The 18681-nt window shown below is 57.1% G+C and overlaps 8 protein-coding genes across 8 annotated transcripts; 3 read left to right on the forward strand and 5 right to left on the reverse strand.

Annotated features, from left to right (window-relative positions):
• Nucleotides 1-1321: 1321 nt before the first annotated feature.
• Nucleotides 1322-3046, reverse strand: PHYSODRAFT_483701 (hypothetical protein; the record flags this gene model as incomplete). Its single annotated transcript, XM_009519828.1, has 1 exon — nt 1322-3046. One exon carries the CDS (start codon nt 3044-3046, stop codon nt 1322-1324), a length of 1725 nt encoding a protein of 574 aa, XP_009518123.1.
• Nucleotides 3047-4574: 1528 nt separating this feature from the next.
• On the forward strand, nt 4575-5813 carry PHYSODRAFT_481680 (hypothetical protein; the record flags this gene model as incomplete). Its single annotated transcript, XM_009519829.1, has 1 exon — nt 4575-5813. A coding segment is annotated over one exon (1239 nt), but the record flags the coding sequence as incomplete, so codon positions are not given.
• A 182-nt stretch (nt 5814-5995) lies between these two features.
• Nucleotides 5996-7345, reverse strand: PHYSODRAFT_484696 (hypothetical protein; the record flags this gene model as incomplete). The annotated part of the gene is made up of 1 exon (XM_009519830.1): nt 5996-7345. One exon carries the CDS (start codon nt 7343-7345, stop codon nt 5996-5998), a length of 1350 nt encoding a protein of 449 aa, XP_009518125.1.
• Nucleotides 7346-9907: 2562 nt separating this feature from the next.
• On the reverse strand, nt 9908-10593 carry PHYSODRAFT_539398 (hypothetical protein; the record flags this gene model as incomplete). Its single annotated transcript, XM_009519831.1, has 1 exon — nt 9908-10593. A coding segment is annotated over exon 1 (681 nt), but the record flags the coding sequence as incomplete, so codon positions are not given.
• Nucleotides 10594-10931: 338 nt separating this feature from the next.
• Nucleotides 10932-12263, reverse strand: PHYSODRAFT_482015 (hypothetical protein; the record flags this gene model as incomplete). The annotated part of the gene is made up of 1 exon (XM_009519832.1): nt 10932-12263. The coding sequence occupies one exon, from the start codon at nt 12261-12263 to the stop codon at nt 10932-10934; it is 1332 nt and encodes a 443-aa protein (XP_009518127.1).
• Nucleotides 12264-13011: 748 nt separating this feature from the next.
• On the forward strand, nt 13012-14700 carry PHYSODRAFT_486427 (hypothetical protein; the record flags this gene model as incomplete). Its single annotated transcript, XM_009519833.1, has 2 exons — nt 13012-13125; nt 13222-14700. The coding sequence occupies 2 exons, from the start codon at nt 13012-13014 to the stop codon at nt 14698-14700; spliced, it is 1593 nt and encodes a 530-aa protein (XP_009518128.1).
• A 722-nt stretch (nt 14701-15422) lies between these two features.
• On the forward strand, nt 15423-17405 carry PHYSODRAFT_554494 (hypothetical protein; the record flags this gene model as incomplete). The annotated part of the gene is made up of 2 exons (XM_009519834.1): nt 15423-15794; nt 15840-17405. 2 exons carry the CDS (start codon nt 15423-15425, stop codon nt 17256-17258), a joined length of 1791 nt encoding a protein of 596 aa, XP_009518129.1. The 3' UTR covers nt 17259-17405.
• Nucleotides 17406-17771: 366 nt separating this feature from the next.
• PHYSODRAFT_483552 (hypothetical protein) lies at nt 17772-18500 on the reverse strand (the record flags this gene model as incomplete). The annotated part of the gene is made up of 1 exon (XM_009519835.1): nt 17772-18500. The coding sequence occupies one exon, from the start codon at nt 18498-18500 to the stop codon at nt 17772-17774; it is 729 nt and encodes a 242-aa protein (XP_009518130.1).
• Nucleotides 18501-18681: the final 181 nt, after the last annotated feature.

The raw sequence follows: 18681 nt of genomic DNA on the forward strand, positions 1-18681 counted from the left end.
GGGGCAGATAGTACTCGGCGTTAGCTACTCGGACTCCGAGTCGGAGTGTGGCGTCTGCAGTATCCGGGGTGGTGAATGCTGCTGAATAGTGCTTGCCTACGTGGCGCGCGGCGACGAGTGACGACACCAGTCCATAATCAGCGCGGCGGCTCGGCCAATGGGAGGAGAATGCCGCAGTGGGATTGTGCTGCCGGCACACCGGGATGGCGTGCCGGTGCTCGGTGTCCGAGAGCGAGGGTAAGTCTACGTGTGGGTTCCTTTGAGAGTCGGCAAGTCTCGATTGACATGGAGTTGCAATGCAAAGTTAGCCTCGAAACACGCATTTTTTGCATTTGAAACACGCGGTTCAGAGCGCCAATTTGTTACGGCTCAAGTGCACAGATAAGCCCGATACCTTTTCCATGAGAAAAGGGGGGAAGCTGCTCATTCGCCACACTTTGCAGCTCCTCGTGCTGAGCTGTACTTAGTACAGTACAGTGAAGATGAAGTGTCGTGGTGTCGCTGCTTACGCCGCTGTAGGGTGGAAGTAAGGGATGTTGTTGATCGCAGGTCACTACAGTATCCGGTCTGTCGGTTCGTAGTTGAAGTGCGCGGAGCAACAGTTGATTTTGGCACGAGGAAGTCGCGTCGTGCCGTCGCCTCTTTCAGTTGTGTCTGTGGCTCTGACTCGTTTCGCCGCTCAGCCATGTACAGTACATTACAACCGTAGAGGATTCATCGCCCCCACGCACGGCTTGAATTGGTTGCCTCTGCATTATTAATAAAATAATTATCATAATTTGTACTTGTACAACGCCCATTCCACATGTAATACTGCGTGTACGGGAGCTGTTGCTGCAAGCGGTCTACGGGAATTCCTTGATTAAAATACTTGTGGATCTCGATGCATCAAGCACATTACTTTTCGCGAGTACTGTACTGTATTACATTTTTATTGATCTTTTCACATCCTCTTGTACAGTGTGTAGTGTCGCGTGAACAATAGTGAACAATAGAATTAGAATTTTAGTACACATTTTGAAGTTAGATTGATAAGTTGCACGCGGGTCGCCGAAGTTAAGCAGTGCCAAGCTCACACAAGCCTTAGCCATAGATTATAAATTCTCAACAAACTCGGATCAGACAACAACAACACTCCTACATGTATTTCTCGCTTTTAGCCCGGGACCCAATGATCGATACTTCAATGATTCTACGCTCGTCCTTGGGTTTGAGCAGTCTCACTTGATCCGCTTGCTTGAGTTGTCGGGGCTGCCGACTGCTGCGTTGCCGTGTCAGCTGGCGTCGTGACGGGCTACAATGCCTCCTCTACAAATACATCCTAGTCACTTGATCTGGTAGGGCTGCATGCACTAGCCGGGGCTGTGATCGCTGAGTGGGTACTGTACTTCTGCGCCGCCTGCAGCTTCTTGAGCCACTCGCGAAGCTGCTCGTTATGCTCGCACTGGAACAAGTAGAGTCGGGTGAGGTGATGCACCGCCAAGCAGCACTGCCTGGGGATCTTGGCACCGCGCGTCCTAGAGACGGTCGTCCCTGCAACGCTCTCGTCTCCTTCCTCGGGAGACGCGCTGTAGACGGACCCCAACTTCTTCGCGGCAGTTCGATGAATTGACGATGTAATAGGGACGACGCGCACGTCCGTGGCGTGGGCCATGTCGACAACGTCCGAGGCCAGGGTGACTCCATAGTGGCGGTAGATCCGCAGCACTCCGTCGGCCAGCACGCACCAGCGGGCGCTCGTGTGGAAGCTCTCCAGAGTCGATTTCATGTTGAGATAGCCGCAGTGCGAGTGCTGCTCCCCAAAGGGGCGAATGTGGGCACTCACGAACCATCTTGGTCTCCCTCTGCTGCCCCTGCTAAGGTCCTTCTCGTCAATCTCGTCGATGAACCTGGGGGCGTTGCCTCCTGCGTCCGCTAGCGACAGCGGCTGGTGCTGCGCCGTCTTGGGGAAGATTTCCACGTGCTCCATGAGCTCCAATTCCGTCGCAAGCCCCGTCCGCCAACTGTCCCCCGTCTCGAGCAGGCGCAGCACCGCCTGGCCCAGGAAGAAGGTGTTGGGGCCGTTCTTGCTCAGCAAAGTGAAGCAGAAGGTGGCGTTGCCGTCCGCTCCGGGCACAAACATCTTCTCGGGCCACACGATATCGAGCTCCGTTGTTCCGAGAGCGGTCGGCTTTCGGACACTGGTCTCGAAGCAGAAGAGCTGCGTGTCCTCGTCATCCCCCGAGACCACAGTGATGTACAGGAAGGGGTTGCACGAGAAGCCGTTGCCCAGCCGCAGCTCGTCCAGCGAAGAGGAAGAAGAGCAGCTAATCCCCAGTCCGAGGCTTTGACCAGTGGTGCCGGACGGGAAGACCCCTCTTACTCGCAGAGCATCCATAGCGTAGGGCTTGAGTCGCATGCGCTGCAGCCGCTCGAAGTGCTGTCGAGCCTGTCGTCCCCGCAGCATGGCTTGGATCTTGATGATGGAGGCCTTCTTCTTAGCGAACGCGTCGGCGTCTCGCATCATGCGCACGTACGCAGTCAGAGCGTTGGCTAGAACTTGTCGCTGGGCTGTCAGGTGAGCAGATCGCGCCTCGGCGGATCGCTCGTCATACTCCACCATGAGGTCGCTGTTGCAATGCGAGCACAGCCACGAGGTGAAGGGCGTGTTGGTCGTGCTGGTGGTGGGGACGACGAACGTGAGCTTCGTCTTCTTGTCTTCCTTCTCGTAAGCTGCGAGGTAGCAGCGCGCGTGGGCCACGATGTTGCACGTCGCGCACTCGAGCTCACCCCCGGCGAAGTTGCAGTAGTCGCAGCGTGACGCGCGTTGGCAGCGCGTACTGTCGAAGAGGAACCGCGTCGGCACCACCTTCGGAGGGGGCTCCAGCGCCGACGCCTTGATCTTCTCGTGGTAATTCTTCTTGATGATGGCCTTGGTGGTGTCCACGAAACTACTCTGTCGGTACTGTCGATGGAACACGATGAAGTCGCTGGCCTGGCGACGCAGGAGCGACAACTTCGAGCCTTGACGCGTTGGCTGTGGACCCCCTTTGGCGTTCACGTTCATTTCGTCCAGGACCGTTTGCAGGGACTTGCGGTGTGGCTGTCGGTAGAGTACGGTGTCTTCGAAGCGTTCGAGGAGCGGCGCAATGTCGCCATGAAACAAGTCTCCTTTGGATTGGTCGTGGAACTTGTTCGCCCAGTACGACGAGGAGCGCTGCTTTCCATCACGACTAGACGCAGTGTGGGGTGACTCCAGTGCATCGGATTCATGCTTGGCTCGGGGCTTGGCGAGCGCTGGCGTCGAAAAGGGCGAAGTGACAGATTTCCGTAGCTTGACGTCAGCGTTGCTGGTGCTCGTAGTAGGGCTGTCTCCACCAGCTTTCACCGGTGGCAGGCGTGGCAACGAGCTTGAACCACGCATGGCACCAAAGCGATCAGCGCCTAGTAAAAGAGTAGAGGACACGGTACGCATTTAGATCGTGTTCCAAAGAAGCAGCACTTGCGAACGCTTGTCTAGTCTTCTTATCGGCTTTTTAAAGCAGACTGCCGTTGCTGGACTAACGCAGTGCTTCATCTCATCCCATTTTGGCGCCTTGGGTCAGGATGGAACACTTTGTTCGCGTACTTCTTCAATTCGCCACGAACTTTACTGGTTTGTCAGTGTTTTCATGTTATCATCTTCTAGCGTTGAAGTGGGTTTTGGAAATTGGCACCGCAATGCCAAGCTCAATACTAGTCATCATTACGAAAGCGCCACCAATGCCGATTCAGAAAACATGTTTAAACATGCGTTTAGCGCCCGATTTCAGATTGTGAGCTCCTTGAGGAGATAACGGTGATCAACAGATTAAAACGGCGTTGGTGTGACAGGTTGCAGCATGTCCCCCTGCTCTGTTGCTTCATCTCACCCGTCTTGTCACACACAGCACGCATTGCATCGAAAAAGGTCGGGTGACGCCTCACTCGACAATTCATAGGGAGGTTGCGGAGATGTCTTCCCTTCCTGCCTCCAGGAACAAGGCAGCCAGAGCCTCGAGAGAATCGACGTCGTCGTCGAGGAATCGATGGTAGGGGCGGGTTTCTTGCGTCCGTGGCGATGATGCTTCTGGGCAACTTCCTGGTCATCAAGGCGAGTTTGAACTCCTTCGAGCTCGCCAGGACCAAGATCAGGACGAGAACCATAATGCAAGGTGACGTCGAGGCCTCAATCGTTAACGTTATCCTGCGGAGCGAAGACGACGGGGATGCCGTGACGAACACGACGGAGGAAGACGACAGCGCAGTTGAAACGAGAATCAGCGTGGATCAAGACGATGCCGACGTGATACTAACCCAGTTTCCGCGACAAACAGAAGCCACAAGTCCAACCATATACAGCACAACCCAGCATGATGACACTGCAGTTCCGGTAAGCACTGACGGTGCAGCAGCTACGGTCGATATCATCGTGCCAAGCTCGGATCCAGTCTATACAACCCAAGCTGCGGTGATTCGTGTGGAGGACGGCAAGAATATGCCCGTCGTGGAAGATGCCGACGCATCGATAGCCCCAATCGAAGGGGAGCAAGCGGATCCGTTGGTTGCTACTCAACGGACTGGTGAAAGATCTACGCTCTTCGTCGAGATCGTTTTGCACCTATGGCTCCAGTAGCACTCCGTATACGTTCTACCACGTACCTGAAGCAGAATTCAGCGCGACACAGCTCAACAATCTGGTGCTCGACATGCGAGGCGCCCAAGTAGCTGGAGACATTACATCCGTGGCGCAAGACGGAGGCCCAAAATTCAAATATAAACCGCACTCGGTCTTCTGCAGTTGTGACGATCCTCAAGATGCACCGCATGGAGCACCAAACATTTGGATAAATCTCCTCGCTGGAGCCCCGACCACCGACTACTTTGTGTGTGAGAGTTCATCATCGTCAGAGATGACTAACACCACATTGATCCTAGATCGGGCAGTTGTCGTCGCTCGGAGAGACGACCACAACCCATTTTTCCAGATATCGGGCATCCTCAACGCGTGGATCATGATGAAGGTGCTTGGCTGGGACAGCAGCTCCACACAACTCGTGACACTTGATCGAGCGCTGCCATCGCCCGTCGATGAACTACGACATGTCATGCTAGGGCCCGACCGTCCAATAGTCGGCGGTGACGAGCTTCAACAGCATTTCGTGCGCATTGAGACGGCGTTGTTGGCTCCGTACGAGGCGCGAGGACCGATGATGAGCCACTTCAACGACGATCAACCTTGTCACGCCAACGAAATGATCAAAAACTTTCGAGACGAAGCTCTTCGAAGCATGGACGTTGTCTCGCACAAGACCGATCCGAAGCGATGGCTGGTTACCGTCATCTCGCGAAGCCCCTACAGCGGTCGGCGGATCCAGCGGATGTGGCGGAACGAGGACGACATCCTGAACCTCATGCGCTCGGAATACAGAGACGCCTATCGATTCGGGGAGTGCGAGTTCCAGTCGCTCGACTTTGTCAACATGACCATGCGCGACCAGATGCAGACGATGGTGGAGAGTGACGTCGTCATCGGCATGCACGGCGCCGGGATGGTCAACGTCATGTGGACTCGACCTGAGACTCTCGTTGTCGAGATCTTCCCTCGGTTTCGGCGGCGATGGGGGTATCGGAACCTGTGCCAGTATCTCGGGTGCTCGTGGCATGAATTTCGTGAAGGATCAGACTTATTCGTCCGCATCACAGACCCAAACGACATGGACAAGTTTGTTCCCTATCACGACTGGAAAAGATTCTTCGACCCGCACTTCCGTGAGACCGTTGCGAAACTCGAGACGAAGATTGAAGCGACATAGGCATTTCTTGCTAGGTACTTTAGGCTAAAGACTACGCTAAAGTTTATCGTAGTTTTGGCTAGGCTAAGAGCAGACTTTGGTCAGACTTGCAGAACGTACAGGATTTGAATTAAATGCATCAGCTTTCTCTTCTCGCAGAACTTATGGATGACCACGACAAGGACGCGGACTCAACCTGAGTCTTACACCAGCGGCTTGTACTGCTCACGAGTCTGACGTTCGCGGAGCTTGAACGCCACAGCGGCAACGGCAGCCACAAACGCAACAGCGACAGCAACACCAAAATGTCCAAAGCTGTGGTGGTGATGCGCTGCGAAGTCGGTGACCGCCAAGCCCGTTCCATCGATGACGATCGAGTTCCCCAAGCCCGAGTACACGCTTACATGAGGCGAATCGCCGAACCAGGCCGCCTTGAGAACGATCGTAAGATTCGTTGGCGCTCGGGTAGGAGGCAGCGATGGGCGGTGCGTCTTCACCTTGTTGTACTTGGCCGGCTTGACGTTGCTGTGCTTCCTGAAGATGGAGCTGGACACGATGCGCTGCGGCGGCGCGTTCACGTACTTGACAGACCCGCCACCCACCGACGTGAGGGTGTCCGTGGTCTGAACAATGGCCTTGCCGTCTCCAGATGTCTGCACTGTCGAGGTCTTGCAGACGATGGACCCGGCGTAGACGGAGGCGTCTCCACTCAAACGAATGGCCTCGTTCACGCACGACCCAGCAGACGAGTACGACACCTTTCCGTCTCCCGACAGACTCGCCGCGAGCGTCTGGGCCTGGAGGTTCGCCGTCTGCACGAAGACCTTGCCATCACCCGAGACGGACGACAGCATCGAGTCAACTGTGATCGTGTCCGTAGCCTCAACGATTGCCTTGCTGTCTCCAGTGAGAGAGATGGTGAGGCTGTTGGCTTGGATGGAAGAAGCCAGGAACTGCACCTTGCCGTCGCCAGAGCTCTCGATGTCAATGGACTTCAGCTCGTAGTGGTCTTGGGTCAAGGAGCCCACGTAGACGTCGACGTCGCTGCTAACCTCAAAGTTCAGACTGGCGGACGGATCGTTGGCCACGACAACTCCGTCGCCCACCACGATGCCGTCCGCGTGGATGGCGCTCAGACTCGAGACCACGTTCGGGTCGCTCACGATGATCTGCGTGACGATCTCGCCCGCCACTCGAGCGTTCTCGTTCGTGTAGTGGACGCGGAAGCCGCTGCCCTCCGCGCTGTGGATGCTGACGTCCACGATGTCGAGCATGTCCGGCGAGCTGCTGCGCAGGACGACCTTGGCAGCGACTCCGCTCTCGGCCGTGCGGAGAGAAGCGTCGTAGTCCACGAAGACATTGCCAGCGACTTGGACCTTGAGGTCGTCGAGCACGTCTCCGTCTTCCCCGCTCACAGTCCAGACCTTCTCGATGAAGGCCCCTTTAAGGCCGTTGGCACGAGACGGCTCCGTGGACGTGACGGAGAGAGCTCCTTCAGTGACCGTCGGGGCCAGCGCGAAGACGAGGGCAGTAAACAGCGAGGCGCGCAACATGTCGAGGCAGCGTATGGGGAATTGGAATGCGCGTGATGTAGTGAGCTGCAGACGGTAAATTGCGTTGTGAGTGTCGAGCGGGGCCTGCAGCGCGTGCCAAGGCGAATCGTAAGTTGAAGTACACACATTCCTGAAACTAGTATCGGTTTTCTGGAACTGTGATCGTTTTGGTAGGATATTCGAAAGAAGAGGCAATAATGATTGTAAATCGGGCCTAAAAAACGGATGTGGACACATAATCAATTCAAACAGTTCCTTCAGCGGGGGACGCAACAATCATTCATCGCGAGCTAATCCTTATGATCAGCACAAACGCACGTCTGGCCACTGGACGGCGTCCAGTGCTTCCAAGCTCTGCTTGCAGTCGCGCCATCAATGCTGCGGCTGGAAGATGCTGAAGAAGGTTGCAGCAATATTACTATCTAAGCCCAGGATGTACGTACTCGGTGATAAGCTTATCCTCAACTTGGCCTACACGTATACTCTGCGTTGTGCCCCTATGAGCGGTTGACGTTGCTCCTCGCGCGCGCGTCGCCGAGACTCGTTGAACCACCGCAAGACCAGCGCCACGAGGAAGACGACGCCTGCAAGGTAGACGATGTTGCTCTGATCGATCGTCAAGGCATAGTGAAACTCCTTTCCGGTCAGAGCTCCACCTGCTTGGCTCGACGAGTTGGTGCTTGTCGCTACGAGAGACGGGAACGGGTTCGACTTGCACCCCGACGGGTGATACGAGCTCGACGTTGGAGTCGCAACCACGAGTCCCATGTAATTCACGTTGTCAATGGAGTGAGGAGCTGCGCCAAAGTAACGCAAGTGGCCGCTTCCGTAGACATCGCCCGACAATGAATCCGTAGCTTGTACGACGACATTCCCGCTGCCCAACAGGTCAATGTTGACGTTGCGGCATTGAACTCCACCAATGTCGATAGTGCCAGACCCGCCAACTGACACCTCCGCGTCCTGACATGACCCTCGCGGCCCGAGCGAGACGTCTCCATTTCCCACCTTCTGGATCTGGAGGTGCTTGATCTCCAACGACGCGTCGGCACCAAGGCATAAAGACCCGGAGCCTTGGACTGCCATTGCCAACGAGTCTGTAGTACCCGTGGATCCAGTCATTATGGTGGCGCCACCTGAAGACGTGACCTTGAGTGACAGCGTCTTGACATCGAACTCGGAGAACAGGCCCTGGAGGCGCCCGCTGCCTTCCGAACTGAGTGTGAGCTCGTTCACTGTGACTGGCGAAGAAGTTGTCAGATAAACGTCTCCACTCCCAGCCGCACCAACCACCAAACTTTGTCCACTTGTTATCAGCACATTATCTCCGATTGATACGTCCCCTGAGCCGAGGTTCACTACGCGTTGCACGCGCTCCTGGCGTAGAATCACCACGTCCAGCTTCTCCTCGGTGGCTGAAATCTGCAGTACTGGCAAACCGTCGACCTCAAGCAGCCGAGCCGCAACACTCTGCGGTTCCGACGAGCTGCTGCCTCTGACCTTTACTCGAGCCACGTCACCATCCCCCACCGAGTCCAGAGCCTCGTACCGAAGCGCGACATCGTTGCTGCCCGTGACAGTAACAACGAGAGCTTGGTCCTCGTCGCAAAGACCCTCGCTAGGAGTGCAATGCACTGTCCAATACGGAGCTGCGTCGACGGAGAACGTGTCACTCATCGTTGAGCTGGCGTACAGCGCTCGGAGTAGATGCGAGAACGAGGACCCACTCAGACTTGGCACTCCGCCGCGCTGAAGTTTACAGCGTGAACAGCTGGCGATTTGACGTGCGATCAACGTACCGCGTCTGCTGCGTTTTTGGCACTGCAACTCCAGACCCGAGCTCTCAAGAAACGTCGTTCGTGACGGAATACCCGTCTTTCATTCAATTTTCATTGATAATTCCTCATGAATACTTGCCAATTGGCATCAAGGTTTCTTGATAGCGACGTCACGTTTCAAACATACACGCGCCGTTGCGCTTGAAGCAGCGGCTGGCGTTGTTCCTCTCGAGCTCGACGACGAGAGTTGTTGAACCAACGGAGTACCATCGCCACGAGAAACATAACTGCGGCCAGCGGGACGATGTTGTCCTTCTCACGGTCGATGCCATTCCACACGATGCCGACTGCATCCGAGCTGCCCTCAGCCGAGTCAAGCTCAACGCCAGCGTTCCCAGGACTTGTCGACATCATGGCGCCACTTGAGACCGAAGCGTATTTCGCCTTGATCGCTGGAGTTTTGTGGCGCTTGCAGCTTGCCGGGAGGTACGAGCTCTCGACAGTACCCCGTGCTAGTGAACGCATGCGGTGGCTGGCCAGCAAATTTCACGTCTCCATCACCGTAGCCCTCAACAGCGAGCGAGTTGGCAGCTTGCACGATAACGTCTCCACTGCCCATGAGATCGACATCAACGTCATCGCACTGCACACCGCCGACATCCAGTTGACCCGATCCTTGCATTGAAACCTTCGCAGTCTGACAAGATCCCCGTGGCCCGACCGACAAGTCGCCAGCTCCGGTTTGTTGGACCACGAACTGATTCACCGACATGGCAGCGCCCCAATTCAGACACGCATCTCCTGATCCCTCCGCTACGACCGACAAGTTGTCCGCATCACTGTCCGAGTTGACGAACACCGCAACGTCCCCGGAAGCGTAATACTCCACCAGGAACTTAGACACTCTCACCTCCGCGAAGGAGACTTGCAGCTGTCCACTGCCCTTGGAATTCAACGTTAAAGTGTCCACCTGCACGGTCTCCGAGGTCGAAACGTACACGTCGCCACTGCCACGCACAGCGATGGACAATCCAGGACCCATTATTGCCAGCACGTTGTCCTCAATCACAACGTCACCGGACCCTCGACTCTCCAGGCGCTGCAATTGGTCCTTATGTAGCAGCACCACTTCGATCGTCTTCTTGGACGCTGTGATGTCCAGCATGAGGAGACCCTCTGTGGTACTTAGCTGGACAGTAACGTCCTTCGGGTCGTGGACGTCCCCCTTGATGACTCGCACTCTTGCAACCGTATTGCTGCCATTGGGCTCGTCGTCGGGCGCCTCGTAGCGGATGAACACGTCGCGACTGCCCTGGACGCGCACGGCGTCCACCCGTTGGGCATCACAGGATGGGCTGCTGCCGGCCTCACATTGCACAGAGGCCCAGAGAGGCACCCTCGACTTGGCTGCAATTGTGGTGTTAATCTCCAAGCCCGACGCGCTCGTGGAGGACAGAATCTCCATTGCGCAGCCCCATGCAGATCAGCAATTGATGCGTCGGTGGATCTGCTGAGCTGATGGATACAGAAGTGTACCACACCAAGTGAAGCTTTGCGTTTCATTGGTGCAAATACGGAACTGGCTTGATAGGCAAGTTGTTGTTGAAGAAGTTCTTGCCAGCACAGACAACTTGCCAGAATTGAGCAGGAGGCGAGAGACGATTTATAATTCTCATTATCATGGTTTGCTAAAACTTACTATCAAAGGCATAATTCTCATTATCATGGTTTGCTAAAACTTACTATCGATACAATTCATAGCACGCAGTGTGTGCGTGGATTTTTCTGTGTGCCGGTCACGGCCCGACTCACGGGAGTAGCGTCTGGTATCTGCTGCGCATCCGGCGCTGCTTGAACTTGAACGCGGAGAAGGCGACGAACGCCATGGCTACAAGAGCCACCTCGAACAGCACGAGAGCGCTCATACTCTCAGGCAGCGAGGAGCTCAAGTTCTGCAGTCTCATCGTCGGTTCCATCACTGGCCGCACGTGGACGTAAGGACTGTCATCGTTGTTGGCTGTCTCCACAGTCAGAAAAACGCCCGTGGCAGCTCGGTTGGGTGGGCTGAGAGGTGCGTACTGCGCGGACGGGATAGCATCGGCCGGCTGGATGCTGTTCTCCAGCACGAGGCCCGACGTCTGGATCGACTTGGGGCGTCCGTTCACATACTTGATCGACCCCGTTAGCAGTAATGTGGCCGATAGCCGCTCTGTAGCTTGAAGCACCACTTCCCCAACGCCGATAATGCTTACATCAGCATCCTTGCACACAATGGACGCAGAGTTCACAGAGCCTTCAGCAGCGAGGCGGATCCTCTCTGTGCCGCAAGAGCCCGATGTAGCGTACGAAACCTCGCCGTTGCCCACGATCTCAGTTGCGAGCGTCTCAACCTGAAGGCTTGGTGTCTGCACAAAGACCTTACCAGTTCCAGCGACAGCAGACTCCAGCTTGTTAGCAGTGAAGCTCTCCTCAGCCAGCACAGCTACGTGAGCCGAGCCAACCAACGAAACCACGAGTTCAGCGACCTTAAGTGACGTGGCCTGGAACTGAACACCACCGTCGCCTGAAACAGCAATGCCGACCGAGCGCACCCCAATTGAACTGTTGGCTCCTGAGTCGACGAAGATGTGGCCACTGCCGTGCGTGGAGAAATGCAGACTTGCCGCTTTGTCATCGTTCACAATGACGTCTTCTCCAACAACGACGTTTTGCGTATTGGTTGCGCTGACGGAGCGTAAAGCACTAGGCTTGCTCAGTAAAATCTGCGTCGTGACGAGACCCTCGACGTGCACTTGCTGGTTCTTGTAGTGCAAGCGGACGCCGCTGTCCACGCCAGCAGCAGCACTGTCTCCTCCAATATCCGTGACATCCACCGCTTCCAGCAGCTTTGATGTGCTCGCGCGCATCACAACCTTGGCTGCTACTCCGTCAGAAGACTGGAGGGAACTGTCGTAGTCCACGAACATGTTGCCAGCCACTTGAACTTCGAGCTTGTCGAGGCTCGCAGCGGAGACCGTCCACGTCTTTTCCAGCAGTTCGTCCGATGACGGGGTGATGTCCGAGGAGGTGACGGCAGCGGAGGCCACTGCGGCCACCAGGAAGAGGTACAGGACGGCCAAGAGAGTTGAAGTGCGCTCCATCGTGACAGTGCAGAAGTGGAGTGCGCAAGAGGCGGCCGTTTGGACGTTTGGATTGTGAGCTCGTCGATGCCTTTTGACGGCTCAAAAACAGTGTGGCACCACACAAACTCGGGTAATCTTCTATTAGGTTGCTCAAATGTTGCTTTAGAGCGTTTGTATTTTGACCACCATTCGTTCGTGTTTACACGTACAAATGAAGAGCGTCAGAGCCATACAAATATGAAGTGTTAAATAAGTGCTCTTGTGCTGAGGCACTGATCATCAATTTAAGGGCATATGCTAGATGGTATGCTGTAAAAGCGTCGGAAGTGCAGGCAATCCGACAAAAATGTCCATGCATGACGGTGTCCGCTGTCAGTACGCGCCCAATTTGCAGATACAATACGTCGATTGAGCGAGGCCCTATGCTAACCACGTACCAAATACAAAAATAGGATTGCCTCCGCTGCCTCTGCTGCGCTTGAGTGATGGTGTATTCGGTTGGAGCTTGGAAAGCGTATCTTGGTCCAATACACGTATCATGGTTTTGGCATGGAGTCCCGCGACGCTGGGGTGCAATGGGGGGGGGGGGGTTGCAGTCTCCTTCGCTGAAGAAGGCAGGAAGGACCCGGTTGGTTAGTGAGCGGTTGCTATTATTGCAGGGTCGCATTAGTCGATGGGTTGGTCAGTTGCAACCGCCGGCCGATAACTCCCCGTTGGTTTCGCTGGAGAGCGCTACAACCTCTTCGCCAGTCTGAATCGCGCCGCCATGATCAAGGACAAGGTGCCGACCGTCATGGTCTGCGGCGCTCGCCGCCGCCTACCGGAGACGGTGGGCCTCGTGCTACTGCTAGTGACCGCGCTGGTCATGGTGTCTCGCGTGGTAAACTTGTCCGAAAGCACCACTGGTTTCATGAGCCAGACAGAGCTCAACGTCCCTGCGCGCCAGAGTGACGCCCAGCACACGCTTTGGCTGCAGCAGCAGCTAGATCTATCGAGGACCCGCGGCACGCAGCGGACTCGTCCCCCTCACATCTACAACGACAAGGAGACACAGCGCAAGTGCTACATGGAGCGGGACATTGGCATCATCGGCGCCGTTCAGCATGCTGCCAAAACCTTCTGCACGAGTGGAGGCTGGGACAAGGAGAAGCAGCAGCCTGTGAGTCCCAACAAGGCGACGAAGGTGGCCACGTTCCGAGTTCCTGGAGGCATCAAAAGCGCCACGTTCCAGAACCTCATGCTCGACCTCATCGACGTCAAGATCAACGCGCCCATTGCGAGCATGGCGCAGGACGGCGGCAAGCACGACCCGCGCTTCAACTTCAATCCGCGGCTCATCAACTGCGCGTGTGATGAACTCACCGACTATTTCTCCATGCTTCCCGGCGACCAGGAGCGAAATGGAGAACAGATCTGGAAGCCGTCGCTCATGTCGTTTCCTAGTGGAGTTCCCAATACCTCGATATGCTCGACCGATAGACCCCCCACTCGTTCCGCTTGGGACTTTGTGAAGAATCCGACGACGGCACCTGACGGCAACGAGACGGTCGTGTTTGAGAACCCGGTGGTGCTCATCTCCCGCCGAGACGACCACAACCCGTTCTTTCAGATATCGTACGCACTCAACTCGTGGGTCATGCTCCAAGCTTTGGGCTGGGACCTTACCAAGACTCAAGTGATCCACCTGGACGGCGGCTACCCGTCCCCAATCGACGCGTTGCACCAGGGTCTCTTGGCGCCAAACAACGAGCTAATTGAAGCCTCCACGCTTATGGGCAAGCGCGTGCACTTCCGTGGAGACGTCCTGCTCGCACCTTATGAGCTGTCCGGCCCAATGATGCAGCACCTGAATGACAACGAGCCGTGCTTCGACTCGGAGCTGCTCAAGACCTTCCGTGCCCAATCGCTGCTGTCGCTCGGCATTACCCCGGAGGTTGAACGCACGATTGGAGTCACCACAATTCGCCCGATGATCGTGACGGTGATCACTCGCCGGCCATACGGAGGTCGAGTACTGCAGCGCGTGTGGGTGAATGAGGACGAGGTCATGGACAAGATTCGCGTCGAGTATCAGCACCTGGACGTCGTGTTCCGCTCTGTCGAGTACGTGAACCTGACGCTCGCCGAGCAGATGAGAACCACCATCGAGAGTGACATGATCATCAGCATGCACGGTGCTGGCCTTGTCAACGTGCTGTGGTCGCGCCCAATGACGACGATCCTGGAGATCTTCCCCAAGGAGAGATTCCGCTGGGGGTACCGAAACTTGTGCCAATTCGTGGGCTGCGACTGGCACCAGTTCCGAGGCGGAGAGGACATCGGTGAGGACCCAGTGCCGAACACCAAGAGTAAGAAGATCCCGTACGACGAGTGGATGGAGTTTTTCGTGCCGCTATTCAACAGCACGTACGCAGCGTTCGAAGAGCAGCAGGCGGTACTGCGCGGCGACGATTAGTTGAGTGCTAGCCTCGATAATACACGTTCCAATTACATGTACTTGCGTGGTATTTCGCGCTGCGAGTTTTGTCAGCCTTACTGTAAGGCTTGTGCCAGAGCAGTGGACGCCACGACTAAATTGTTGAAGTTGAAGACCAGACCACCGGGTTACATATTGTGCCACCGAGATCCCGCAGTTCGGCACGTCCTCATGCACGTATATCTATCTGTGCACGGTCTACAAAACGCTGACGATCTATTGCCTATATTGGCATTGCCACGGGCTCATCCGAAGAGCCTTCTCAAACTTTCAGAAGAATCCGTCGAGCGTGCAAATCCCGGCGTCCTCCTCCTCTCGCTGCTCGACGCCAGCCGTCTTATCGTCGTCTGACACAGCCGAAGGCGGCCGACCCCCACGAGCAGCCAAGCACTTCCATAAGTCTTTAAGATTAAGCCCCCACAATCTGCTGTAAGCTACGGCACCAGCCGCCCAGCAGCCAAGCACGTGGCCGCTTCGTCGGAGCAGAACACATCAACCCCCTCAGGCTCGACTATCCTGTCGTCTCGTCGTCTGTTAATCATGTCGCGCTCCCCGATTCGCGGAAAGTCTTTTCGTCCAATCGCCGGTCGCCACATCCAGCAGCCCAAAGTCTCCTCTCTTCCGAGCCAAAGCCGACCGCGCACATCGGGATCGGACCGGCCCTGCCCTGCAGCATTCCGTCGCTCTCCCCGCCCCCCGCCATGCCCAAGGCCGACGCGGCGCCCTCCACGGCCGTGTCCGTGTCCCCCGCCGCGCTGCGCGGCGGCCGCCGGCGCCTGATCCAGACGCTGGCGCTCGTGCTGCTGCTGCTGGGCGCGCTCTCGATGGTGGCGCGGGTCGTGGACCTGTCGGCCGCCACGAGCAGCTTCAGCACGAGCGCCAAGAGCCAATCAGGGCTCAGCGTGCGCGGCCCCGTGCGTCACAATGGCTACACCAGCGGCAAGACGACGGCGAGTGACGTCGACGGCGCGTCCGGCAACTTGAAGGCAACTGCCGCCGCGCCCACGACGGCGCCCGTGGTGGCGCAACAGACGCTGGAGCAACTCAAGAAGCAGGAGCAACTCAAGACGCTCGTCGTGCAGCGCACCAAGGCCCCGCACGACTACAGCAGCCTCGAGACCAAGAACAAGTGCTACGCGCAGCGCGACGTGGGCATCATCGCGGCCGTGCAGAAAGCCGCCAGGAACTTCTGCGCCAACGGCGGCTGGGACGCCCAGAAGCAGGCCCCCGTCAGCCCCCAGCAGGCCACGAAGGTCTCCACGTACCGCGTGGGCGGCGGCATCAAGGCCGCGACCTTCCAGAACCTCATGCTGGACCTGGTGGGCGTCGCCATCCACGCGCCCATCAAGAGCATGGCCGAGGACGGCGGAAGGCACGACCCCAGGTTCAACTTCAACCCGAGACTCGTCAACTGCGCGTGCGACGAGCTGGCCAACCACTTCCGCAAGCTGCCGGGCGACAAGGAGCGCAAGGCCGAGCAGATCTGGTACCCGACGCTCATGGGGCTGCCCGGGGACGGCATCCCCATGACGACCATCTGCAGTCCGCGGAAGCCCGAGAACAACAAGCGCTCGCCCTGGGACTTCGTCAAGAACCCGCTCCGGGCGCCCGACGGCAACGAGACCGTCGTGTTCAAGGACCCGGTCGTGCTCATTGCGCGCCGCGACGACCACAACCCGTTCTTCCAGATCTCGTACGCGCTGAACTCGTGGATCATGCTGCAGGCGCTGGGCTGGGACATCACCAAGACTCGCGTGATCCACCTGGACGGCGGATACCCGTCGCCGATCGACGCGCTGCACCAGGGAATTCTGGCGCCGCACCACGAGATCGTCGACGGATCGACGCTGATGGGCAAGCGCGTGCACTTCCGCGGGGATGTCTTGGTGGCCCCGTTCGAGCTGTCTGGCCCCATGATGCAGCACCTGGATGATGGAGAACCGTGCTTCGAGTCGGAGCTCATCAAGACGTTTCGCGCCAAGTCTCTTCTGACGCTGAACGTGACCCCGGAGGTGGAGCGCGAGCTTGGAGTGACGTCTATTCGCCCCATGATCGTGACGGTGATCACCCGCCGACCGTATGGCGGTCGCACGCTTCAGCGCGTGTGGGTAAACGAGGACGAGGTGATAGCCAACATGCGGATCGAGTACAAGGGCCTGAACGTCGAGTTTCGATCCATCGACTACGTGAACCTGACGCTGGCGGAGCAGATGCGGACGACCATTGAGAGCGATATGATTATTAGCATGCACGGCGCTGGTCTGGTGAACGTGATCTGGGCGCGGCCGATGACGACGGTGGTGGAGATCTTCCCCAAGGAGCGGTTCCGCTGGGGATACCGCAACATGTGCCAGTTTGTTGGCTGCGACTGGCATGAGTTCCGTGGAGGCCAGGACATCGGTGACGATCCGGCCCCCAACACGAAGAACAAGCGCATTCCGTACGACGAGTGGATGGCCTTCTTCCACCCACTCTTCCGCCAAACCTATGGCGCTTTCGAGGAGCAGCAAGCGATTTTACGTGGAGAGGCATCGTAAGCCTCAGTGAGTTATTTGCGTGGCCCGCGAGCTCTGCAGTAGTGCGCGATTCAAGTTGCAGCCAGCATGATGCAGCTGAAGAACCCCAGAGCACCCGGTCTATCTACTTTAGAGATGCAGCAATTGAGGAGTGCAGATGATACGCATGTGACCTCCGCTCATCAAGGAACACGAGTTCATGGAAGATTATACGTACGTTTTGAAAGCGAGGATTGCGGCCCAGTTACCGTGAACTAGCTCGCGTGGAAGGCTACCCCCAGTCCGCTCGTGTGTACAAGTACCCAAATGGCCATTCACGTCTTCTCTGAACTCTGATCACACTTTTATTGATTCATCCCTCTGGATTATTTAGCTTCTGTGGGTGGAATTGCTGAATTGTACTCACGATGGAGTGTTGTGTGTGTATGGATGTATGCAGGTGCTTCGGTGCAAGATCTGAATTGTCGGCAGCAAGTTCGGAGCTGCCTCAAAAATCGGCCGCTGGACGCGGGCGTTCGTGGAGGACTCGGGGTATTAGCAGTGGTGCTGGTGGCATGCTTGGACGTTGCTGCTGTGCACCTGAGCGATGTACTGCTTCTCCTCGAAGTGCAGCGTGCACAGGTGCTCGGTGCGCTCGTAGGCCGGACGCGCGCAGCCCTCCATCGCGCAGCGCTTGCCGCCGCCGTGGGCCCAGCAGACGCCGTTGGAGACGGAGATGGTGGTGCAGCCGCTGAACGAGCAGAGGGTGCCGCCGCCGTGCGACCAGCAGACGCCCTTGGTCTTGGCGCGGTTGGCGCAGTCCGGGACCTTGCATTTGACGGAGCCGCCGTGACGCCAGCAGCGGCGAGCGTGCTTGGCCCGACTGGTGCAGCCTTCGACCATGCAGTACTTGCTGCCCTTCTTGACGACCGTGCCGTTGGCGAGCACCACTTCAGATTTGCCCGAGACTTTCGTGCTGCCGTTGGACACGCTGACATTCTGAAGACGGCGGCGCTTTGCGATCTTGGACGGGCCCGACGGAGGAGCGAGCACCGGGGCGAACGTCTTGTTGGAAGACCCTCGCTGCGGCGACGTCCACGGGAACGAAGGCAGCATCGCTGGCTTCGCGATGGCCTTCTCGCTCGAGAGGATGAAGTTGAGGGAGCACTTGTTGACCGGCTTGGACAGCTCCGGGGTGTTGACGATCGGCTTGAGGCCGAGCAGCTGCGGCATCTCGACGAAGCTGGGCTGGGACAGAGGGAGGAATGTGCGGAAGGACATCATGGTGGTAATGTAGGGGGTTTGTACTCCTGGGGGAGAGTGGGGAAATTGGGATGTGAGCCTGGTGAGCCCAGGACTGGCGCGTTCACCGAGAGCTTCCTGTCCCTTTGGAAGGTTACCATCACGTTAGTGCCTGTCTTGTGGCCGAACAGGCTCAAGAGGCGTCGCTGAGCACGGAATATTC

This window comes from Phytophthora sojae (genome assembly GCF_000149755.1).
Source record: "Phytophthora sojae unplaced genomic scaffold PHYSOscaffold_2, whole genome shotgun sequence".
In the NCBI taxonomy this organism is placed as follows: domain Eukaryota; phylum Oomycota; class Peronosporomycetes; order Peronosporales; family Peronosporaceae; genus Phytophthora; species Phytophthora sojae.